This window comes from Clinocottus analis, unplaced genomic scaffold, assembly GCF_023055335.1.
Source record: "Clinocottus analis isolate CAN_PGR_092001 unplaced genomic scaffold, fCliAna1.0.p SCAF_16, whole genome shotgun sequence".
In the NCBI taxonomy this organism is placed as follows: domain Eukaryota; kingdom Metazoa; phylum Chordata; class Actinopteri; order Perciformes; family Cottidae; genus Clinocottus; species Clinocottus analis.
In genome coordinates, this window is record NW_027175887.1 from 12,055,651 (window position 1) to 12,078,872 (window position 23,222).

Genomic DNA, 23,222 nt, shown 5'->3' on the forward strand with positions numbered 1-23,222 from the left:
AATCCTTTTTGCTGCTTCTTCGTTTTAAGAGACTCTACGAAACGGACTTAATGAGAGCGATAAGACATCACCGAGAATTAATTGATTCTTACTGATATAAATGCACTTTTTCTTTTGTAAGAAATTTAGAATTTCAAATGTTAGACAAACCGTAATATACTGATATTGAGACTTTTTTTTTTTTTTTTTTGATAAGTGATTTTAGGACTGTTAATGATTTGCTAAATGATAATGGTAAGCGACGAGAAAATGACTAGGTAAGACTTGAGGCCTCTTAACATAGTTTTATAATGTAGCTCCTCCACAAATGGATTGAATAGGATTCAGGAGGAGACGGGCGTCTTAATTGCAGTATTTTGGATCCGTGTCAAGAGCCCCACTCAATCCATACCTGTGTTCGAGTGTCCCCGTCTTTCTCGCCAAAGCGTTTTGTTGAGCGGTGGCTACTTGAGCCGTCAAGGCTCCTGGCTAAGGTCGTTGCATGCTTTTCGACAAGTCTTGCTCCTTTTTTTTTTTGGTCATTTTATAACGGGTTATTTGGCGAGATCTACCTTTTTTTTTTTTTTGTAAGAGCTTTGTCAATGGCATTGCAACTCGCTGCTGGGCTAATAAGGTACTTCACCAGCTTTTGATCAAACTAGTGATTGTCAATGCCATAAATTCTCCCGTTGATACTGTGTAGGATTTGCCTGGGAATACACTGAGTCCTAATAGTTCTCCCCCGACACTGGTTAGCTTCACGCGAGAGAGTGGTGGTCTTTACCCAGCTTTATCTTTTAGTCATCTTTTAGTCCTAGTGGACGCTTGTAATGGAAGTGTGTATGGCTGTTTGCCTGTTGCTGTTTTACTATACAGATGTGTACTTTGAGTACTGCTTCGATGTATTTTTGCTCCAGCGCTACAATAAAGTTATGTCCGGGGCTTAGTTTGAGTCACGCCTGGGAATCTACACTTGCCTGCTCGTGAAGTTTTATCAGCGTTTTCTCAAATTTCCCGAAAACGAAGGCAGTCACTCAAGAAAAAAAACCCCGCCCCCAATCGGATCCCTCCCGAATTACAGCTTGCATCAATAATTGTGCATTTAAAACAAGTAAAATAAGGACGGATGTGTCCAACAACCCACAGGGCGGATGCGGATGACTTCTTATCCAGGTTTAACTGTCAGACAAGGGTCGAGACTCGAGGCGGCCGCTCGCGGCTCGGCTCCTGGAGCAGCAGCTGGTGGAGCGTTACGTCACATGATCTTTCAGGAGGGTGCAGCTCCTGCGCCACAAATAATTGATAATAAGTCGAGGCTTCACTACGCCATGTTGTGATACACTAAGCTCTATACAGAAGTAAACTCAAATGAAAGTTGGCCGCAGGTTGTTTTTTTTTAATTTAATGCTCATATGACTGTTTTTGTTTTTATTTATTTTTTTGTTATTTTTTTTGTGCTCCAGTGCACAAATTCTTTTGGACTTTAAAAGTTTTTTTTCTTTTTTTTTTATTCTTTTTGTTTAAAGAACAATTTTGTTTTCGTTGTTTTATAGCGGACGATTTGATTATGTCAAAATTGGTTGGACTGAAGGAAAGTGCGTGTTGCATATACCCGAGGGAAGAATGTGGAAAAAATAATAACTTTGTTTCAATCTGATATCAAGGCTGGCAATTGAATTTGATGTAGTACCTTTTTATTTTTTATTTTGCTCAACTGTGGTGCAGGTTGGATGTTATCTGATGTATCCCTTTTAATTTAATTTTTTTGTGAAATAGGGGAAATAAACATTTTTTCTATTAACCTTTTGAGTTGTCTGAACCTTGTTTTTGTGTGATCAACTGAACGTTTGTCAGACTGGAAACGTCTTACATGTGCAGACCCACTTGCTCCCTTGTGAGCCAGAAGGTATGAGACTGGAACATCAAGTTGTCGCCACTAGTTAACATAAAATTGCAGTGGTAATCAAATACTGATTTTGCAGTTATATTTGACTGCAAAAGCGCAAGTTGCAAGCTATCAAAATCATAATTTATTTGCAAGGTATCTTACATACATCTTGGTGGGTGGCACCTACATTAGACAAGTGTGTGTGTGTGGGGGGTATATGAAAGCTCTCCAGGGGTTATTTAAGATTCAATAGTTTAATTAATTTTCTAAACGATATAAGCGTAAGTTTAGAAACTGAATTGTATATATTAAATCAAAAACTGATGGGACTCTGTTGATGAGCCCGACTGCCGACGGGGAAAAACAGTGTGGCGTGAGGTCTTGACCCTGATGGACCGCAGCAAGGGTCTGAAGGTCATGGAAAACCCGGTCATGGAATTTTAAAATGGCTATTTCCAGGGCTGGAAAAGTCCTTTAAAAAAATAAAATCGTGGAAATGTGTTATATTCATATGTTTATGCCAAGTTTGAAATAATGAATTTGCTATAAAAAGAAAAACTCTCAAAACGTGAGCAGGCATATGTCCATTCTACATACGTTGTTCTTTTAATCCAGTATTTGTGTCATTAAGGTATACTGTATGCTTTAGAATTCTCATTGTTAGTTTAAATACATTTTTCTCACTTTTTCATGTATACACCGAGATTACACAAAATGTTTGCTCATGGAAATTTGAAGTCGTGGGGATCCATTGGTCAAAATGTGTGTGAACCCTGCTGCAGCCTCCTGCTAGATGGAAGGGACTCCAACAGTTTGTGTCCAGGGTCAGAGGCGTCGGCGACAATCTTTCTGGCTTGCTTCAGGGTCCTGGAGGGACGGCAGCTTGCAGCCAATCGCCCTCTTGGCAGAGCGAATGATGCGCAGCAGTCTGCCCTTGTCCTTGGCGGTGGCTGCAGCGTGCCAGACGGTGATGGAGGAGCAGAGGAATGGACTCCACGGTTGCAGTGCAGAAGTGCACCTTCAGTGTAGAAGTGCACCATCAGTGTCTTTGGCAGGTTGAACTGACAAATTTAAATTGCATTCTCCTTGATAACATCTTCCTTGATGTAAGGATTTTAATTGGAAGCACATTTGTAATGAAACGTAAATGCTCATACATCTCCGGACAAACACGTCCCATGTGAGGAAATCCTTTTTGTGAAGCTGCAGTCATGGTGCAGTGTAGTGTCAGTGAGACAAACTGATCCTCCATTAAAGATCCATCCTAAATTAAAGACGTTTGTGTATTCTGTTTGTAAGGCTTTAAGTGCTCTATATGTGTTAATTGATAATGTCTTTGCACATGTTTGTAAATGGAACTTCACATAATTATAGATGCCGCCCTCGATCATTATAGCGAGGAGAAAGGAAAGAGTAAAGCAGGTCTTCCCTGTTTTCATCAGATGTGTGTAGTGTAACGCTTCAAGACGGAGCCACAAGACATCTTGTCAGCAGGCATACAGGTATGTTATAATCTACTTTGTCGAGAGACCTGACTATGCTGTACAAGTGTATTTCCAAATGCTATTTCAGCTTTTTATTCATAATAATATAACACTTTATTTATGCAGCACAAAAACCAAAGTGCATTACGCGGTCGAACCATGATTAATGCAATTCAAGACAGCTAAATTAAATCCGACAATTACAACACTGTACAAGAAGATGTAATACAAACCGGTTAGAAATACAATTGTGTGTTTGTATTTAGAATAAAGATGAATAAGACCCTGTATTTGTTGCTTTTTCAGCCATTGATAATTGCTATTATCGAGAATCTCAAATATGACCTTTAAAAAATATGTATTGCTCATTGATACATGTCAGAACAGCTTTGGCAGTTTGTCTGCAGCCGTCTAAATCATCCCTTATAGACGATGTTCTCTTCAAAATATATGATTCATTTGTCAACGATTGCTTATAGGTCTATAGTTCAGGAAGAAATGCAACCCATCAGGTTTTTCCCTCCTGAACCTCACCCAGTTCAAAACGAGAACACCGCTAAGAAAAACAAACACACTAAGTTAGTATGAGGACACACATGGTCTCACATACTAAACCAACTGCTCGCCTGCTGCAAACACTTAGTGTAAAGTTACACTTAGTTTAAAGTTACTGCCGGAGGCTGCAACTGAAGTCCCTTCAGTCAATTTATGGTCCCATCTGGTCAAGTCTGTCTGGAATTTCTTTCATACTGTGCAGTACTGTAGCCTACGTCATTGACATATTTCATTGAGTAATAGCTCATTTGTATTGAAATGCAAGATGTTTTATTGTTACATATTGATGCCTAATTCACGGCGTTGTTTTTTATCGCTCTTTTAGACAGTATGGCGAAACATATCCACCCATTAGTTGGACCTTCTTTTAGAAACCAACAGCCTGTACCAGACGATATACCAGAGGTCCATGGCTATGACTTCAACCAGGGAGTGGATTACCGCGCCCTGCTGAAGTCCTACCTCAACACCGCCTTCCAGGCCACCAACGTCGGCCTGGCCATCCAGGAGATCAACAACATGGTAAGACGGGAGAACCTGGTTAAATAGATTTTGTTTAAGCTTACGTTCCACAGAAAATGGAGCGTAACGCTCCGCTCCACATCCACAGATAAAGAAGCGTGAGCAGCCGGTGAAGGCGCTGAATGGAATCGTTGAAGATCCGTCCACCTGCCCCTGCCTCCGGAGCTGCACCATCTTCCTCAGTTACACCTCAAACCTGGTCAGCTCTGGAATCAGGGACAATATCCGCTACCTCGCAGAGCACAAGATGGTACCGCCCTGTTCAAATATTTTGAATCAATAGAAACAGAAGAAATGATGTCATGTTATGTTAAGAACAATGCACGCTCTGTCACGTATCGTACGACTGCACGTTGCATTTATTACATAGATAGATAGATAGATAGATAGATAGATAGATAGATAGATAGATAGATAGATAGATAGATAGATAGATAGATACATAGATAGATAGATAGATACATAGATACATAGATAGATAGATAGATAGATAGATAGATAGATAGATAGATAGATAGATAGATAGATAGATAGATACATACATACATACATAGATACATAGATACATAGATATATAGATATATAGATACATGGATACATAGATACATAGATAGATAGACGGATACTTTATTCATCCCCACAAGTAAATTTGTTTGGAGCAGCAGCAAGCGAAGTTACATAGGAGATAATGAAAAATGAAGTATTAAAAATACTCAATATACACAATACAATAAAATAACAGAGCAAATTAAATTTAAGAAAATTAAATATTAAAGAAAATGCAAAAATGCAAAGTATAAACAGTGTATATGAAGCTTGTATAAAGTATTCATTGAAATAGAAATATATTCAGTGACTAACGAAACGACCAAAGCCGTAAAGGGTTATTGATGTTGATTCAATTGAAGGAGGATCTGTCTAGAGGTTATTTATTATAAAGTCTTCTTGCAGTGGGCAGGAATGTTCTCCTGTAACTGTCCTTTGTCGATTCAGTCCCTGCAGTACGTGTTCCCTCGTGTGATATGTAATTGTGTCTCTGCATAGGTGGATGTCTTAGTGACCACAGCTGGAGGCATAGAGGAGGATCTGATGAAATGTTTGGCCCCAATGTACATTGGAGAATTTTCCATGCCCGGCAAGGATCTGTATGAAAAAGGCTTGAACAGGTCAGCGAACATGTCAGAACGATACCATACACATTTAACTAAAATAGAATCAAGAAAGGTTTCAAATAAGTGAACGATACAGAACGCTAACATGCCCACACACTTTTCACGGGTTATGAAACAGCCTCTCAATTTAATACGTACACACGGACCGCCAAAAACCACACAAAATGAAAGTTCCTTGTAGTAGCGTGGAGTTAAAGTGGCTTTTAAAGAAAATCTGCATTATTTTTAGAATAATCAATTTCATTTGCGTGTCACTGCAGGACTGGAAACACTCTGATGCCGGAAGAAAACTACAAGAAATTTGACGACTGGATGACACCGATCTTGAAGCAGATGCTGGAGGAGCAGAACACTCAGGTGCTTTGACTCCATTTTTAACATTTTAAAATGCTATATATTGGGAAAAAAAAACAACGATATTCACAAATTGGATCAAATTATGCTTCATTTTGATACCTTATATTTTCTCCATGCTATCAAAATCCCGCGTGACTCGCTCTTGCATTACAAAGGCTTTACCTCAGCAGTTGATCGAGCTCATCGATTTGTTGTGGCAGCTGAGATGTTTGATCCGCACACACTAAGTTTTTCTGTGGTGTTACTTCTTTCAGGGCGTTCGCTGGACTCCATCCAAGGTGATCCATCGTTTCGGCAAGGAGATCAACAACCCCGAGTCTATTTACTACTGGGCCTACAAGGTATATGTCCTACTGCACATTGGGCTGGGGATATAAAAAAAAAGCTGCAGATATAATTAGAACAATTTAACCAGCTGGTTTATGATAATATAAATCTAAAATTTCGGGAGATGCTTTTCATATTCTTGTCTAGTGACGTTCCGATTATGTTAGCAAGGTCTGTACAACACAGCTATGCAGCTGTAGTCGTGTCTAGACATGTTCTGTCCTCAAGGGAACTTTAATCACAGGCCTGCACTCCTCAACACACACACCTGTTTATCAGAATATAAGACAACGAGACTGGACGTTGCACATCCCTTTCTGTGAGAAGCGATGAGAACACATGATTCTCCTCCTCTTGACTGTTTCGAGCCAATTAAATGTTACTTTGCTTATGATATGTTGATGACGGAAAACCGTGTGTTAAAGAGCCAAACTTCCGGCCGTTCGGGGTGTTGTTTTAGACTGTCAATCTGCGTTGACTGGACGACGCCCTGCTTTTGCAGCTGCAGAGCTTGGTACTTTACCTGTGATCGAGGAAATGAATTACGAAAAAGAGTTGTCGAACTGAATTCTTCTGGAGGCTACGCCAGGCTTCCAATAATTATACACGCTAACATGTATCAAACCAATGACAAGGACATGTTTGATAGTGACTATCAAGCTTCTGTCTGTATTGCTATTGGTTTAGTGAGTGACCAAATGAATAAATGAAAGTGCCAAATGGAGTTTCTCTTAAGTCTATTTGTATGATTGCCAACTTTTGTATGATTGCCAACTCCCACTTTTGCATTTTGTTTTCTCCCTCACTCTTTGTTTCCTCTTCTTCTTTATTTTTTAACCAGCTAGTCAGATTTATTTGTACGTTGAGAGAGTAAATGGAGAGATCATGTCTCTACCTTTGAAAGGCTTAAAAACAGACTGCGTATTGAAATATGAAACACACTATTCTGCAAACTGCACATTTTCTGGCCAAACATGTAAAGATTTTCGACAAGCCATTGTACAATGTGGGTCTGAGCTGATGCCGTCACTGAGCAATGATGTGGCGTCTGTTTCAGAATAACATCCCGGTGTTCAGCCCTGCCCTGACCGACGGTGCTATCGGAGACGAGTTCTTCCTCTTTTCAGAGGAAAACCCTGGCCTGATCGTGGACATAGTTGAAGGTAAACCAGCCCTCTTTGCTGCTGACTTTATTTTTTATCTTTTGTATCAGTCGGTCTTACACAATTTGAATGAATGAAAAGTACTTTATTAATCTCCAAGGAGAAATGTTTTAAATTTAATTCCAGACATGTCAAAGCTGAACAACCTGGTGTTAGCTGCCAACAACACCGGGATAATTGCCCTCGGTGGAGGCGTAGCCAAACATCACATATGCAATGCTAATGCCTGGGTGAGTCCTTTTTCATTAATTACTGTTTGGAATTTACTACCGCCCCATATAACCTCATACAGGTAATATATATATATATATATATATATATATATATATATATATATATATATATATATATATATATATATATATATCTGTAATTTAAACAACTATTAAAGGCGCACTCTCAATCCATTGCTTTTGTTGTCATCTGATCCTTCTTGTCTAAATTACGGATGCAATGCACAATATACAACATCTTAGTCCTCGATTGCTCCAGGTATCTGCCTGTACAAATTGTATTTTTATTATTCTGTTTGTACTGCTTTTAACTGTTGGTTTCGCATCATGATTGCACGTTTTGCATGTGTTACATTTTGTCCTAGCGGAGACTAGAGGCTGCTAAGGCGCCGGCTAATGGGGATCCAGCTAATAAGCTAAACTAAACACAAAACACTGCTTTGTCTTCCTCCAGAGGAACGGAGCTAACTACGCGGTGTACGTGAACACAGCTCAGGAGTATGATGGTTGTGACTCGGGGGCCAGACCTGATGAAGCCGTGTCCTGGGGCAAGATCAGAAAAGACGCCAAACCTGTGAAGGTATCAGTTGTAAATTTGGATGTATTGGATACTTGTATCAAGGTTGTCTACTAGTGTTAAAGACCTGTTAAAGCATATTTTTTGTTTCTCCTTTTAATACACATCATTTCTTTCCAGGTGTTTGGAGATGCAACCATCATCTTCCCCTTGTTACTGGCAGAAACCTTTGCAGTTCATGCCCAGGCGACGGTTGGCCAGAAAAAAAAATGAAACCATTACCGTCTCCAATTTTTCATGTGTGATTTGAGTTGGCTGGCTGTGAGCATGTAAACTTGAGTTTTGATTTGATCACATTGGTTTGTGTTGCGGTGGTTGATTCCTAATTTTCCCACAAATTCTGTGACACTTTCCTCTTTCTACAGTTAACTCTGCACTTCTTCTATGTCAGTTCATTTATTGTTGATTTGATTTAAATACATAAACTGTACTTTTACTCCATCCGTCCTCGTCGTGACTTGGCTATGTATCAGAGCAGATACTAAACCTGTGAAAGTATATGGTAGCTAAAAACCACACATAAATCTATTGTCTTACTCTTTTGTTTATATTTCTCTTTTTTTATATTTCTGTTTTTTGCTTTCAAAATAAACTGAAATTTCAACCCAAAACTGTGGATTGGGAGGGTGGAGTATTTATCGTGTATCTATCCCATGTTTGGTACAATTTTAGCATTTGTGGCATCTGAGAAAAGCTGTCCCTTTAACATAACTAGTCCTTCACTGAGGCCCTGCGGGATTGAAGTAGTTGAAGTATGCACGTCAAATAGTTTCCAATAGTCACCATCCCTATGATATGCCAAAGTGGACAGCACCTGCCAAGTGACCGTTCGTTTGTGGATCAATTCATAAAGAGATGAGAAATCTTGCAGCAGTTATGAACGATGATAGATGATAAAATAGGACCGCAAACTATATATATATAACATGACTGTATGAATACCGTGAATTTGCAATAATGTCATGCTTTCAGTCAGTGTTGCTCTCACAAATTAATTAAAAAAAATAATTTAATAATTCAAATCACACCATTTACATTTTTTGGTTTGATTGCAAAAAATACTTAACAGTGAAGAACCAGAGTAATCTCACGGGCATCAAGACTTGGGCAGCAATTTATGACGGTTCACAAATACAGACAAAAACGCCTATTGAGAAACGGCCGGTTATTCGACACCGGAACCGGAAATGGTACTCAAAATGTTTTTAACTTTACAGCCAGGAGTTCGCCATGATTACAGTTCATATTCTTACTTTACGTGACATTGCAGTCTTCGTTTGGTTTCGCTAAGTAACTTCAGGGGAAATGGCTAAAATGTTGTTTCACTGACTCGGGCGACGACGTCAGACCAACGGTTAACTCGCCTTGTCAACGGTTAGCCCTGTCAACGGCTGGACTTGTCAATGACGGAACGTTAGCTCCTTGAAGCTTATTCATGTTCGCCTGCTATCACTGCCGCCAGGTTACTTTGAAACGAGTGTTTTATTGGGTTTTTCCAACAAGCACATGTTGCAGATAACGTTACAGCAAAACCAGACCGTTTGAAACTAAAAAAAGAAAATGATTGTAGTCGAAGGTTAACGTTAGCTAACGCTTCCTTCAGTCATTGTTGTAGCTAACTATTGAGTTGTAACCCGTGAAAGGTTTTTTTTTTTCCTGATCCGACGTGAGGTCCCGGTACACATCATTTCGTATGTGTACAGATTGTAAAGCCCTCTGAGGAATATTTGTGATTTGGGGTTGTACAAAATAAACTAAATTGAATTAACGGTACCAATGTTTTGTCAGTTGACGCTGAGCTAAGCCCTGCAGACCTCACTTTTATAGGTGTTACGTATTAAACACATACAGCCGACAATAACAACTCGGAGGTATGTTAAGGTCAGTTTAAAACTTTAAAGTGCTGTTTGCTCGCAGTAGATGAGCATCTTGTGCTGAGAACAGAGACCGTGATGACGTCAGAGTTTAGGCTGAGGCTGTATGAACCGGAAGTGGGGCCAGGCAGGGACCAGATGGGGTCATCCCCTGACCCTGTAAAATCTCCCAGCAATGAAGCTTCTGGGCCTGACCTGCAAGGGTGAGACCATCTTTCACACTTAACTGGCTGTTCATTTCTCACAAGGATAGGATCTTAATAGTCTGTATTTGTCTTTCAGTCTTCTGCCAGCTGTTGTCCCATCTTCTGCAGACATTAGCCCCTCGCCGTCTGCTGAGGCAAGTGGCTTGTTGTCCCTACCATGGGAGATGGTAACCCAGATCGCCTCACACCTTCCTGCTCAGTGTGTCATCGCTGTGCTGCCAAAGGTCAGTTTTAGAGATTTTTGCCCAGTCACCGTATCAAAATTACTTATGAAGATGTGTTGTTGGCAAATGTTCATGCTAATTTCTTACTAAATGTCATATCTTTCTTTTTTTCAATGTACATTCTCCAATAATATTTCAGAAATTATTAGTGTTATGGATTCTTAATCAAGACGTTCACTTTTTGTTCTTTAGGTTGAACACAAAAAAGTATAGATTTCCATAATCAACATATATATTATTTAAATTATTATATGGAGTTTTATTGTGAATATACACAAGTTATTTTTACTTTAAGTATTACTCAACATGCATTGTGTTTACCTGTGAGAGTTAATTGAGTTGAGCGTATTTCCTTCATCATTTGTAAAGCCGCAAAAATATTTTACATGAATGTTGATTGCCAAGCTTCTTCTTCTCTGCCTATTTCTTGGTGTGTTACTACCACATTTAGATCAGTGGATGGAATAGTGTAAAACCATTGCTAGGAATGTGTCTTGTGTCCCGCAGATGTGCGTTCTCATGTGTTTCTTCTTGCTTACTCGAGGTCAGATACTCCAGAGGGAACCTGTATGACTTTACGTCTTGCCCGATATTGGACATTTTCGCTCTTTCTCCTCTTTTTAGGTCTGTCATGCATTGGGTAATGTGGGCAAGGACAGCGCTGCATGGCAGCTCCGGGCACACAGACTGATAGGATCACGAACTGGCTTCCCAGTGGGACCCAGGGAGGACTTTGACTGGCCGTCTGCTTGCCTGGAGATGGAGCAGCTGATAACCGGCTGGACAGGCCAAGCGAGACTTGTGGCGAGACAAACCCAAGAAGACGAAGAGGCAAGGGAGCAAGTTAGACTGCAGGATAGGGACCCAATTGCAGAAGCACAGGAAGATGGCAAAGAGGATGAAGTAGAAGGGGTGGGAGTGGAAGCGCAGGAGGTTGCGTATGATGCTGATGAAGGAATGGAGGTGGCGATGGATGCTGACGAAGATGAAATACAGCCCACAGTAAGTGGGCACCAACTGGCAAGATTAGGAGAGGAGTTGGGAGAAAGACTGGAGGATGATGCAGTAGCACTAATGGAAGAAGAAAGGGACCACCGGATGGTGTTTGGGGCTAATGGGGATCAAGATGGGGCTCTTAATCACCAAAAGAACTTGACAGACCCCAGGAATCTTGGCAATAGAAGGCACGTAGAGATGAAGCAACACCAACCCCTCAGAAGTCCGAGCCCACCCCCGGCGCTGGAGTGCGCCACCCTTCCTTCAGACCACATCGCCCCGGTCAACGCAGTCCTGCTTGTGGGGGGAGAAGGAGCAGTTTGTGCCACAGGCTCTAGAGATTGGAACGTTAAACTCTGGGATCTGCAGACAGGCTCTGGTGGCACACTGATGCACACATTGGGAGGGCGGGGTGACTTCAGCTCTCATCGGGGCTGGGTCTGGTGCCTGGCATCTCAGGGCCCTCTTCTGGCTTCAGGTGGCTTCGACAGCACAGTGAGGCTGTGGGACCTACAGGCCGGTGGGGCAGAGAGAGGCCTGATCAAGTCTGGGGCTGCTGTCCACTGCTTGTCCTTTCAGACGGATGTATTGCTGGCTGGTACATTTGACAAGAGGATCAGCATGTATGACACCAGAGGTGAGGGGGATGTGAATATCATGTTGTACATCTTAATTTGGTGGCCGAGTGTGCTTAAGGTGCAAATATAGGTCATTAGTTTTGAAAATGTGATGATAGGGCAGTGACACATGACATCGCTAAAACTCATTTTTGATACTTTGCTAAAGGTTATCTTGACATAATTTGTCTACAGCTGCAGAACCCCTGGTGAAAAGCCTCCGACTTCATGGTAACGCCGTCATGTGCCTCGCTGCCGATGACAAGTACATCATCTCTGGGAGTAAAGACTGCAGCGTGGTGGTCTATGACCGAAGGGCAGGCAGGAGCTTAAAAAAAATTCGGGTACGCGGAGACACGCACACATAACCTAGTTTTTTTAAGTTTGCACCCCATACCAAGACTAACGCCCACCAACTGCTCCGTTTCTAGCTGAGCTCTTACCTGCTGTCCATGAGCTACAGTGGCTGTGAAGTTTGGGCGGGAGACAACAACGGCATGATCCACTCCTTCTCCATGCAGGCGGGGACCTTGAAGCCTCTGTCTCAGTTTGATGTGGGACACACAGCTCTGCTCACTGGCATCCACAGGTCCCCTGGAAGCCTCTACACCTGTTCATCTGATCGTACTGTCAAGGTAGGACGAGGGTGATTCCTTTTTGCTTTGCCTGGTAAACTAACTCTGCTACAGAACATGTCGACTGATTTATTGTCTGTATTGCAGGTACATATCCCTTGTGCTCCTCCAAGGACATTGTGCACACTGCGTCACCAAGCTGGGGTGAATGGGGTGAGTGCTTTGTACCACATGTTAGTAATGACAATGTAAAACTGTTTACCTTTTGAAGATAATATTGTCATTTTAATAATAATAATACAAAATCCAATTTATTAACAAGGCATGTAATATAAGATTAAATGAACAGTTGGATCTTTTTGGGAAGGTGAAAAATATCTTTACTAACAAAGAAATAACAACAAACCGAACTTAAGGACAAAGTCCATATTAATAAAGTAGCAGATGTCTGTGTGTTTGTTTTATATTAATAAATCCAAACGGGTTCAGTCTCATTTCTGAAATGTTTTTCTCCCTTTGTCTCCACTCTACTCCACCTCGACCTGTCGGTCTTCAACTAATGTCAGCTGAGTGTGGAGGCTGGAGTCCTTGCCGTAGCCCCTGGGGACATCTACGTGGATGTCTGGAGGCCCAGAAGATGAAAGCAATTTGGAATTTAAAACTACTTAACACACTGCTTTGTATGTTAATAGCGGCGTTACAAGTGAACAGAAGAAGGTTTTGCTGGAAATGTAGACAGTTCAGCCCTTTGTGGAACATATGACCAAACAGTTGCTTTTATTTGCTGCACTAACAAACACAAATGCCTTCGTAAATATCCATTTCCAGTTGTTTAATTAAGCTGTGTTGCAAAAATCATGGTGGAGCCCTTAAGCCTTTATTTTGTTATACCTTGGTGAATCTGTGGAGATATTCCTCTACAAACAGAAACAATTGAACAAAGGAAATATGTTTACTGGTGACGTTTGTTTGTTCAGGAGACCCTGTTTTTGAAGACGTTTGTCTCCCTTTCAAGTATGTGCAAACTAGTTTATGGTATTTACATGCTCGCAAATTCACTGACCCATTACAGCAACGGACGTTGAGCCAAAAGCATGAGTTACTACATATGTACAGTCTTTGTATGGAAGCCCTATGTGGCACACGTTTGTATTTGTAAAGCTGTTTATTTGAACTCTCCTCAGTACAACTCAATATGAGCTTTTTTTGTCGGTACGTATGGTGTGTGTATGTGTGAGAATTTGTTTGTTTTATAAATATGTAACTATTTAATTTCTTGAATTAATTTAACTAGGATGCACAACACTTGACATATGCATATATTAAAACACATTAAACGACTTCTTCCACAGAAAAGGTCATTGAATCATCTGAAAAGCTTAGTGTCTGATTTATTGGCTGGACCTGAAGGGAGTTATGATTAAACACCTCTGTGCTCAATGATTGGACAAAGCTGCTATTAAAATGTCTAATTGTTTACTTGAGTTGAGTCGCCGGTCAAATTACTCATGAATGCCTTATTATTGGATGGTTGAATCAAACATTTTAAGGAAGAATTTGTAATGTAAAGACGCAACATATAATAAAGCCTTTAAGTAGTTTATTTTGTGCATAATTGACAGCACAGAATCTGTGGTTGGAGTGGTTTGCGTGTGCTCAGCTCTTCTCCGGACTGTCAAAGCAGCACACAGCTCTTCTTATCTTTGAAAGGGTTGGACGAGGCGGCGATGCCGGTGAGCAGAGGGTCATGGCGCCTGTGCTCCTGACAGTACCGGACCAAGTCTGTTGCCGTCAGGGAGATCTGCTGGGACAAAAGTGGACTGACTAGGTGGCATATCACAGGATTTCTGACACTGCATCGTTATATTACATTACATTGCGCTGACGCTTTAAACCATCGCGACTTACAAGAAGTGCATTCAACCATAAGTACAAACTCAGAACAACAAGAATTAAGAAAGTACGATTTCGTCATAAAAGAAAAACTACTGAGTGCTATAAGTAAGTGTAACTAAACGGCTACGATTGTGTGGGATTGATGGTGCATTCAATGTAATCATGTAAAAAACTAATTCTTTGACATTGGATGTTAATAATATAGACATAGTGTTAGTGCACTTTTGTTGGAAGAAAAAATGTATTCACGCTTAATCATTTACTATTTCAGACTTCTCATCTTACTGTCTCTGTTTAATCTTACACACAAACTCAGCATGTTTCCTAGTAGCAGGGAGACTGGGGAATCTGTATGTTTCTGTCTGAAGGAACGTGCAGCTTCTTTGTTATCATATGACCCTTTCTTACAAACCGCTCTATGGGACGACGGGAAAGGTTCACGATGAGGCCGAAGACGTCATGAGGGTTTCTGCTCGTGGGTCATGATGAGTATTTAAGAGGTGGTTCTTTGCGAGATCTTGGATCAGCCTTGGATATGCAATTTGTCTATCACCTTGTACTTCTGACTCTGCTCCTTCCTTGCAACGCATAAATGTTCCTGTTTTAATGATTTTACTCTGAGGCGTCGAGTGAATTTTTCTAACAACTTTATTTGAGGAACTATGCTAATTTTCAAACAACTGATGTCATGTTATGTATGTATTTTATACACATTTTTACTTACTGTGCAATACTTTTATACACACTTATTTTACTTTTTATTACATCTGTATATTTAATATTCTTCTTACTGTTTATTTTTTTAATTTGGTTTTATTACTGTTCTACTGTTTATTTACATTACTTGATCTTCATCGTTACTTACTGTGAGCAAGACTGCTGTAATCCTGTAATTTCCCCATTCAGGGACTAATAAAGTATTATCTTATCTTATCTTATCGTATCCTAGTACAGGTATCTGGTGAAGCTATAGCATGCGTGCAAACAACAGATCAATTACATACCTTAATTCTCTCCATGCTTGCCTCAACCTGAAGTAGCTCCACCAGTTTCTGAGCCTGAATTACACTGTTGCTGCTGCATTTGCCTGACATTGCCTTCAGTATAAAGAGTCAACAAAAATCTGCTATCTGGACTCAATATCCATCAAAACCCCCAAAAAAGAAGCAGCAGGAAAATGATTTGGACCAGAAGTCATTTAACTAAATCCCAAAGAGTCAGCAAGGGTTGTGCCGGAGTCTGAGTGGCACCTGCCTTTGCTTTCACCTCTATACCCTGTTTTTATTCACTGTTGGGGGCAGTTCAAAGGCTCTGTGATATAAAAGGTCACGCAGCACAGTGTTGGAAATGTCACAAACATCACACATTATTTCATACAGCCACTGCGGATGAAAAGATTATTGGCTCTGGCATTATGCTGCATGCTTCAGGTATGCTTTCTGCCTTTCGGCCGCAACATGTGTTTACTTTTTTACAAAAGGTGCAGCTGACTTGATTAAAAAAAAGAAGTTTGTGCAATATTAGAAAAGTAGGTCGTCATCATTTCATGTGTTGTAATAGAAATGTTATTTTGAATCTTTGTTTATTTGGTTAAATGTGTTTCTATTGATGCATGTAACTGGAAATATTGTAATTTATTTAGGTAAAAGCTGCCATTTCTGGTTGTAGAGTAACTTTTTACCTGACAATCACAAAATGAGTTTGTAAAATGCACTGCTGAAGTTAAAACAATCAGCTTTACTGAGAACCATTAATCTTAGTTGGACTCAATAAAGCCATGTAGAATAATGTTACGGTGTGACTGAAACCATTTCTCACAATGAGTAATATTATATACTAGATAATTGATATTGTAAATTGATATTGTTGTATAGGTTACTTCATACAAATAGTACAAACTAAGTTTACATATATTTCAAAATAAACACATTCATATGTAATGGAATAAGTCAAGAGTTGTATTCACACTTAGATAAAACATTTTGTATTCAAGCACTTTCCTTAAGTAATTATTTCCCTGATTAACACATGCTTATTCAAATATTTAAGACATTACCAAATTTAATATATACAATTATTTAAGATAAGACACAATGTGTACGAGTATAACCTTAAACAAATGTATGTGGTCCTAATGTGTAGGTTTAACTTTATGCGTGTTACACGGACATATAGGTTGGTTATGTTTGTCCCTTCCCACTTTCCGTAGTGGGTACTTGTTTTGCAGGCGGAGACAACTCATGTGTAGTTTATAAAAATGCATGTCTTCAGCTATCGTCTTTCTTGTGCCCGGTGACAGCCGACTTCTCCAACACCATCCACACCAACAAACGTCTCTTTAAGAAAAGGTATGTTTCCGTCTCTTTAAATGTTTAATCACGACTAAAGTCAGCCGATACGACTCAACCGGCTCACTGTTAGCTTGTCATCTCGCTAGTTGGCTAACAACAACCGCATTGCCTGAATCAAGGGTTAATGATTTAGTTGTTGATACATTTGCAAAAAATAATAAAATTAAATGTGTTTCCACCTTGCTATTATTGGTTATTATCTGTTCGTGAAGGAAGCGTACCCTATAACAAACGTAATATGCTGCACAAAGAGAACTAAAGGTAAATTATTTTCTGAAGCCACAGTTTTAACAATGCAAACTTGTTTTAGGTGGGCACTCAAAAAAATCAGATTCTCTACGTCATAATTAGGACATAATATCTCAGAAATTCAATTTACTATCATTATTTTATTTTACTTTCTCATAATTATGAGATGTGAACTCAAACCAGTCTGCTGCATGTGCACGAAAGAAAAAAAGCAATTCTGACTCGTTAAACTGGATCTTCATTGACGTGTGACAGGTATAATTTAGACCTGTGCCAGCAACACAGGAATTTGTTCTCTGAATCGTCTTTTTTTAAAGCCCCTCACCCTGAGGCTTCTGGAAAATTTCAAGATGCTTTGTGAACACTTTTAATGAGCTTGTGTTGATCAGTTGTTATTTATTCCCCCAGTTGTTCAGCAGCTTGGAAGCTCAATCAGGGCTCACATCCACTTCTACTCGCTATGGCCTCTTCCCTTCGATGACAACCACATCACGAGTATGTTCATTTTGTTTTTGTTTTTCAGTAAAATGGCAGACAGTGCGCTTTCTTCTGCCATGGAGGCTGTCCTCAAGCCAAGTTGCGAGCTCCCAGAGGACATGCCAAAGATCAAAGGCTACGACTTCAACCAGGGTGTGGATCTCCAGGCGGTGCTCAACTCCTACATTACCATGGGCTTCCAGGCCAGCAGCTTGGGTTTGGCAATTCAGGAGATCAACCTCATGGTGAGAGGATGGGTTGTGTACCAAAGAGTTATCTCTCTCTCAAAAAAAAATCTTATTTGTCTCTGTGATTTCTTCCTACCCCAATACTATGAAGATGACTGGTACTTCATTGATGGGGCTCGGAGTACTAGATAATAGCCAAAAAATACAACAGCCGTTTGTCTTTCTCGAAACAAAGTCCTTGTTAGTGTTAAAAAGACAATAGTAGTCACTGCAGTCGATTGCTCTTTTATTTTTAGGCCCTTTATTTTGACAGTCAGTGCATAGACAGATCATTTAGTGAACTATATGTGTATGACCTGGTTTGACTGGAGAGTGGAACTGTGAACATTGCATTAATGTGGTGTGAACATTGTAATGTCACGAGAGGCCCCTCAAGCGGGCTAGGGTGGGGCAGTGTAACTCAAAAACATACAAAAATAGAAAGTTTAAAATTAGTTGTATTTTTCCCAGAGGAAAAACTGGTTCCTTAAACAAACACCATCTGTACATATAGTACATGTTGTAGAGTCAACCAACCCTGATGATACAGTATCAGTGATACATATTCAGTAGCCCATGATCAGTCTGTGTTTGATCATTTATAATGTTGACCATTGTTGTCTAATCTCTTCACACCCGCAGATAGAGAAGCGTCTTGAGCCAGTGGAGGAGGTTGAAGGGAAAAAGTTGGATGAAAACGGCATCGAGTCGGGCTGCACCATCTTCTTGGGTTACACCTCAAACCTCATCAGCTCCGGAGTCAGAGAGAGCATCCGCTACCTGGTGGAGCACAACATGGTACAAATGTATACACAAATGTAGTTACATCCCGGGTACCATGTCAACTAATCACTCCATCAGTTGTATCAACTCGTGCATCAGAATCTGTCTTGTCAATCTTGTCTGTTTTAGGTGGATGTGATTGTGAGCACAGCTGGAGGCATAGAGGAGGATTTCATCAAGTGTCTGGCTCACACATACTTGGGAGAATTCAGCTTGCCTGGCAAGGACCTCCGCCAGAAGGGCATCAACAGGTAGGCAACTACTGATACTATCTCACATTCACACCCTGAGAATGATGCGGGTCAAGGGTCTATCATTTTAAATGGCCATCGTTTCCACTGAAGATAGTTGGGGACACGCCCCCTCACTTTTCAAAGTCTTGTCTTATTTCTGCTCACGTTTATTGTAACATCAAAGTCATAATGTCCCGTTGCCATACTCCAGGTAAAAGAAAAGAAGTGCTATGTATATACAGACACACACATTTTTTCTTTATTTAATAAGTTGCCCATAAATACATGAATGTATTTTAACCTAGTAGGAAAAAGACCTAGTAGGTCCGAATACAAAGTTTGTCCATTGCTATGTGTTATGACTGAGGAGTATGGTCCAGTTAAATGCATACTGAATGAAACAGTACTTTGAGAAGCACTGTAGTCCTGCCACTGAGGTGCCATGTTGCATAATGTCATTCACAACAACATTAAAGTGACGTCTACTCGTAATGACAAAGAACACGAGGCAGAGCTTCGTCAGCCAGGTACTTCTCTTCAGAAGTTACATCTGACATCTCAGCTGAGATGTCAGATGTAACTTGTTCATCTACGTCTGGTCCAATTGTTAATCCCCTTCATCTCTCCCTCCTCTTCCTCTTCCTCCTCCTCTGTGCTTGCTGGATGTAGGATAGGGAATCTGCTGGTGCCCAATGACAACTACTGTAAGTTTGAAGACTGGCTGATGCCCATCCTAGACCAGATGTTGTTGGAGCAGAACACAGAGGTGAGTCCCTCATATCAGTAGGGCGAACATCGAACAAAGAAACTATTAGACAACTAACAATTATATGGCTTTGTCAACTAATTGATTCTTTAAATTGACAGATCTGTAAACTTTCTTCACGAAGAATCACTCAAAAGCACTGATTTAATTCTTGTGTTTACCAGATGTGCTCATTAGTTTCTTGGAAATAAGCAATTCAGCATAAAGAAGGAAATAAAACGAATCGACTAAAGGAATCTTAGTCAACTAAGAGAGGGGAGCCCTACTTTTCGAAACTTAAACTTTATGACGTATTCATATTCATTAAGGTACGTGCATGATGTTTGACTTTTCCATGTAACCCATCCTAAGCATTAGGATCATTACGTATTAGCCTATCGTTTGTCTATTGCACAGTTATGAAATAGCAGTACTTGTTAGTCTGATGTCCTCACATAAAACACGGTCCACAAAGTGATGCAATGAGAATGTTGCAAACTCTGCTTTTCTAATATCGTCTCCATCACGTAATATTTGACTTTACTTATTTCAGGGCACCCGTTGGACTCCCTCTAAAATGATCCATCGGCTTGGCAAGGAGATCAATAATACCGACTCTGTCTACTACTGGGCCTACAAGGTGAGTCCTGGTTTACAATGGTAATGACACAAAATGAAATAGCTGGAAATTTCACACACCAGCGTGACACTGTAAATTGGACGTGGCGCTCCCTTCATCCAGCTTCCCTGCTCTGTGTGTTTTTGTCCACTCACCAGTCTTTAATCGTGCTTTATTATTTTGTGTTTCAGAACAACATTCCGGTGTTCAGTCCTGCGCTGACGGACGGCTCTCTGGGTGACATGCTCTACTTCCACTCTTTTAAGAACCCAGGCCTGGTTGTCGACATCGTGGAAGGTAAAAGCGACCCCGCCGCTACCGGCAGGATCACCACGTGAGTCTCAGGGATATCCGTTGGTCATATCATGAATGTGGACCTTTTTTTTATTTCAGATATTCGCAAGATTAACAGCAAGGCGGTGTTTGCCAAAAGGACGGGAATGATCATCCTGGGAGCAGGGCTGGTCAAACACCACATATGCAATGCCAATCTGATGGTAACTACCGCATCTGTATTCATTGTACTTCCTTGTACTCGTAGTGACATCAGCTTTTATATTTTGTCTTGTCAAAATACACGGAGCAGCAAAGAAACCTCCTCCAAACCAGCTCTCTTTCTGATAAACTGTCTGTGCCGTCTTCTTGCAGAGGAACGGAGCTGAACATGCGGTTTTTGTGAACACGGGTCAAGAGTTTGATGGCTCTGACTCCGGCGCCAGACCTGACGAGGCCGTATCCTGGGGCAAGATTAAATCAGATGCCAAACCTGTAAAGGTACTGATATTTATACCACAGATATTTTGTCCTTTTACGTTATTTTGAGAAGTCTTCCCTTCTTCTGCTCCACTTAATTTAATATATTGCCCGTCAGCCTTTTGGCAGCACCTTGATACTGTAACTAAACTGTTATGACTGTGCATTATGCCAGTGTGACTGATTTGAAAACTACTGGACTAAACAACAGATTTAATCCAGAATTGTGGTAAAAAAAAAAATAGTGGTGTTTACCTCCATTCAGATACAATCTGCAGCTGACGAACGGCTTTTAATTTTTGCTTTTTTATTGCACTATTCTCAATTTGCCAAGTTTCTCAAGCTTTTTTTATTTGGTGGGTGGTTGGAACATAATTGTATAGAACATTAGAATTGGTCACCAGGCAGTTTGCTGGCTAGACCCCTGAAACAGGGAAGCAAAAGGATGTTTCTAACACGTTTGGCCTCAAGGTGGCAGTGTTTAACAGCGTTTGATCCAAAGCGCACAGTGTGGCATCAAAGCGCCACAAAGTAAATGTGTAAAGTGTGTAACGCACCACAGACATGACATTACAGAGACCTGCTCCCTTGTCTGTTCCCAGGTGTATGCAGATGCCTCTTTAGTCTTCCCTCTGATTGTGGCCCAGACCTTCGCTCTCCACGCCGACAAGCTGACCGCCGGCAAGAAAACCACTTGAATGGTTTCCTCGTTGAATGCTCTGTGAGAGACGACCAGCTTCGCTCCTCTGCCTCTTCCTTTGACTCAGAGCAAATGCATAAGTTATAGCTTCTTTAAAAAGCTGCAATTGAAAACCTTTTTTTTAATAGGAGTCGGTGGTGAGTGTTTCCTGTCATGCTTTCCATAAGGATATTTTTTCTTTTTTTAGATAGCTGAGATGGAGCATGCTATTTTATGTACCAAAGAGACTGTGTATAATGTATCCTGTTTAGTAATGCACTGAATTGTATTAAAAAGCTGGGATTTATTTTAGATGAACTGTGGCATGGCACACAAACATCATATTTAAATGTATTACCTCTGTCTTTTCTCTCATATTCTCACACGATAGACGGTATCTGTATATCTTAAAGAAGCCTAAATTAAAATTCGCTGCCTATTACAGACGGTCTTTGTGCTGGAGGTCTGTGTGCAAGCCACAAGGAGTCCAGCATGTGACACTTAATTTCACATGACTGTGTTTGTGATCTTTGTTGTGTAAAAGGACATTAAAAAAAGAAACCGCGTCACGGAGCACACGAGACATAAGTGATCATCGATAATTAAATATTATATTTTAAGTATCAAATACACTTCAGTTGCATTTGGAAGATACAATCTTCAGAAAGTGTTGCTGTTGACCACTTTCTCATCAATTCAATTTTTTTTATAATGTGCAATTTTTGGTGATTGATGTCCATGTTTATTAGCTCATATTTTTTAAAGGCAGTGTTTTTAGTTTCATATAAGGGGGCAGAATATTAGAAGCACCTTAATGCAGTCCTGTACAACAACACCACCATCAACTATGAGCGCACCGCTAAACCATATAATTTAAAACCTTTGACAACAAAACCAGAACCTTAATGGCATCATAAAATCTGACTTCATGCCAGAACACATAAAAGTGGACACTGAGTGTATTCATCTATTTTACTAGCCTTAAATGTTACAACCTGTTTTCTTTGTACTCAAACATCCTTCTATAAACTGTAAGGAGACCTTTTCAAAAGGTTCGGAAGCTGAAACAAAGACCAACAACTCTGTGTCAGCAGCAAGAGTTTGACAAAGTGTGGGGAAAAACAAAGCTGCAAGCATCTCATTCACATGTTCATGGTGGTGGCAGCCCCCACCCAGAGGGGCTCGTAAGAGCATCACAACTGCTGCATGTGCGGTTAGTGCTCACTCAGTGGGTGGGACTCTCAGCTCCTTCCCTTTTCTGCTTTCTTCAGCAGAATCAAAATGCATAATGTAGTAAAACGATGAAGCCATTTCCCATCACAATACATCAGGCTGCCATTGTGGGAGTGGATATTTCCTCCGGCTAATCTCTGCTCCCATATTCTTTACGTTATATTTTCAATCCAGTTATATTTGCAGGTTTTTCAATGTATATGTGGTTAGATTTTTTTGTTGTAATGG

At 40.4% G+C, this 23,222-nt stretch overlaps 4 protein-coding genes across 5 annotated transcripts; 3 read left to right on the plus strand and 1 right to left on the minus strand.

The window, feature by feature from the left end:
* The first annotated feature begins 4,236 nt into the window (after positions 1 to 4,236).
* LOC137786815 (deoxyhypusine synthase-like) lies at positions 4,237 to 8,772 on the plus strand. Its single transcript, XM_068578923.1, has 9 exons — positions 4,237 to 4,428; positions 4,517 to 4,678; positions 5,473 to 5,594; positions 5,861 to 5,957; positions 6,212 to 6,298; positions 7,342 to 7,447; positions 7,574 to 7,677; positions 8,135 to 8,260; positions 8,378 to 8,772. The coding sequence occupies exons 1-9, from the start codon at positions 4,237 to 4,239 to the stop codon at positions 8,468 to 8,470; spliced, it is 1,089 nt and encodes a 362-aa protein (XP_068435024.1). The 3' UTR covers positions 8,471 to 8,772.
* Positions 8,773 to 9,452: 680 nt separating this feature from the next.
* fbxw9 (F-box and WD repeat domain containing 9) lies at positions 9,453 to 14,233 on the plus strand. Of its 2 annotated transcripts, XM_068578274.1 has the most exons (8): positions 9,453 to 9,631; positions 10,175 to 10,334; positions 10,414 to 10,561; positions 11,186 to 12,194; positions 12,370 to 12,518; positions 12,606 to 12,809; positions 12,897 to 12,962; positions 13,316 to 14,233. In XM_068578274.1, exons 2-8 carry the CDS (start codon positions 10,210 to 10,212, stop codon positions 13,388 to 13,390), a joined length of 1,776 nt encoding a protein of 591 aa, XP_068434375.1. In that variant the 5' UTR covers positions 9,453 to 9,631; positions 10,175 to 10,209; the 3' UTR covers positions 13,391 to 14,233. The 2 variants fall into 2 exon arrangements, with proteins under 2 accessions (XP_068434375.1, XP_068434374.1); XM_068578273.1 differs by having other exon boundaries at positions 9,453 to 10,334.
* A 111-nt stretch (positions 14,234 to 14,344) lies between these two features.
* Positions 14,345 to 15,887, minus strand: LOC137786401 (guanine nucleotide-binding protein G(I)/G(S)/G(O) subunit gamma-7-like). Its single transcript, XM_068578276.1, has 2 exons — positions 15,650 to 15,887; positions 14,345 to 14,550 (listed from the first exon to the last, which is right to left on the minus strand). Exons 1-2 carry the CDS (start codon positions 15,737 to 15,739, stop codon positions 14,425 to 14,427), a joined length of 216 nt encoding a protein of 71 aa, XP_068434377.1. The 5' UTR covers positions 15,740 to 15,887; the 3' UTR covers positions 14,345 to 14,424.
* A 974-nt stretch (positions 15,888 to 16,861) lies between these two features.
* dhps (deoxyhypusine synthase) lies at positions 16,862 to 22,344 on the plus strand. Its single transcript, XM_068578275.1, has 10 exons — positions 16,862 to 16,993; positions 17,769 to 17,967; positions 18,592 to 18,747; positions 18,862 to 18,983; positions 19,635 to 19,731; positions 20,264 to 20,350; positions 20,521 to 20,626; positions 20,723 to 20,826; positions 20,978 to 21,103; positions 21,685 to 22,344. Exons 2-10 carry the CDS (start codon positions 17,773 to 17,775, stop codon positions 21,778 to 21,780), a joined length of 1,089 nt encoding a protein of 362 aa, XP_068434376.1. The 5' UTR covers positions 16,862 to 16,993; positions 17,769 to 17,772; the 3' UTR covers positions 21,781 to 22,344.
* Positions 22,345 to 23,222: the final 878 nt, after the last annotated feature.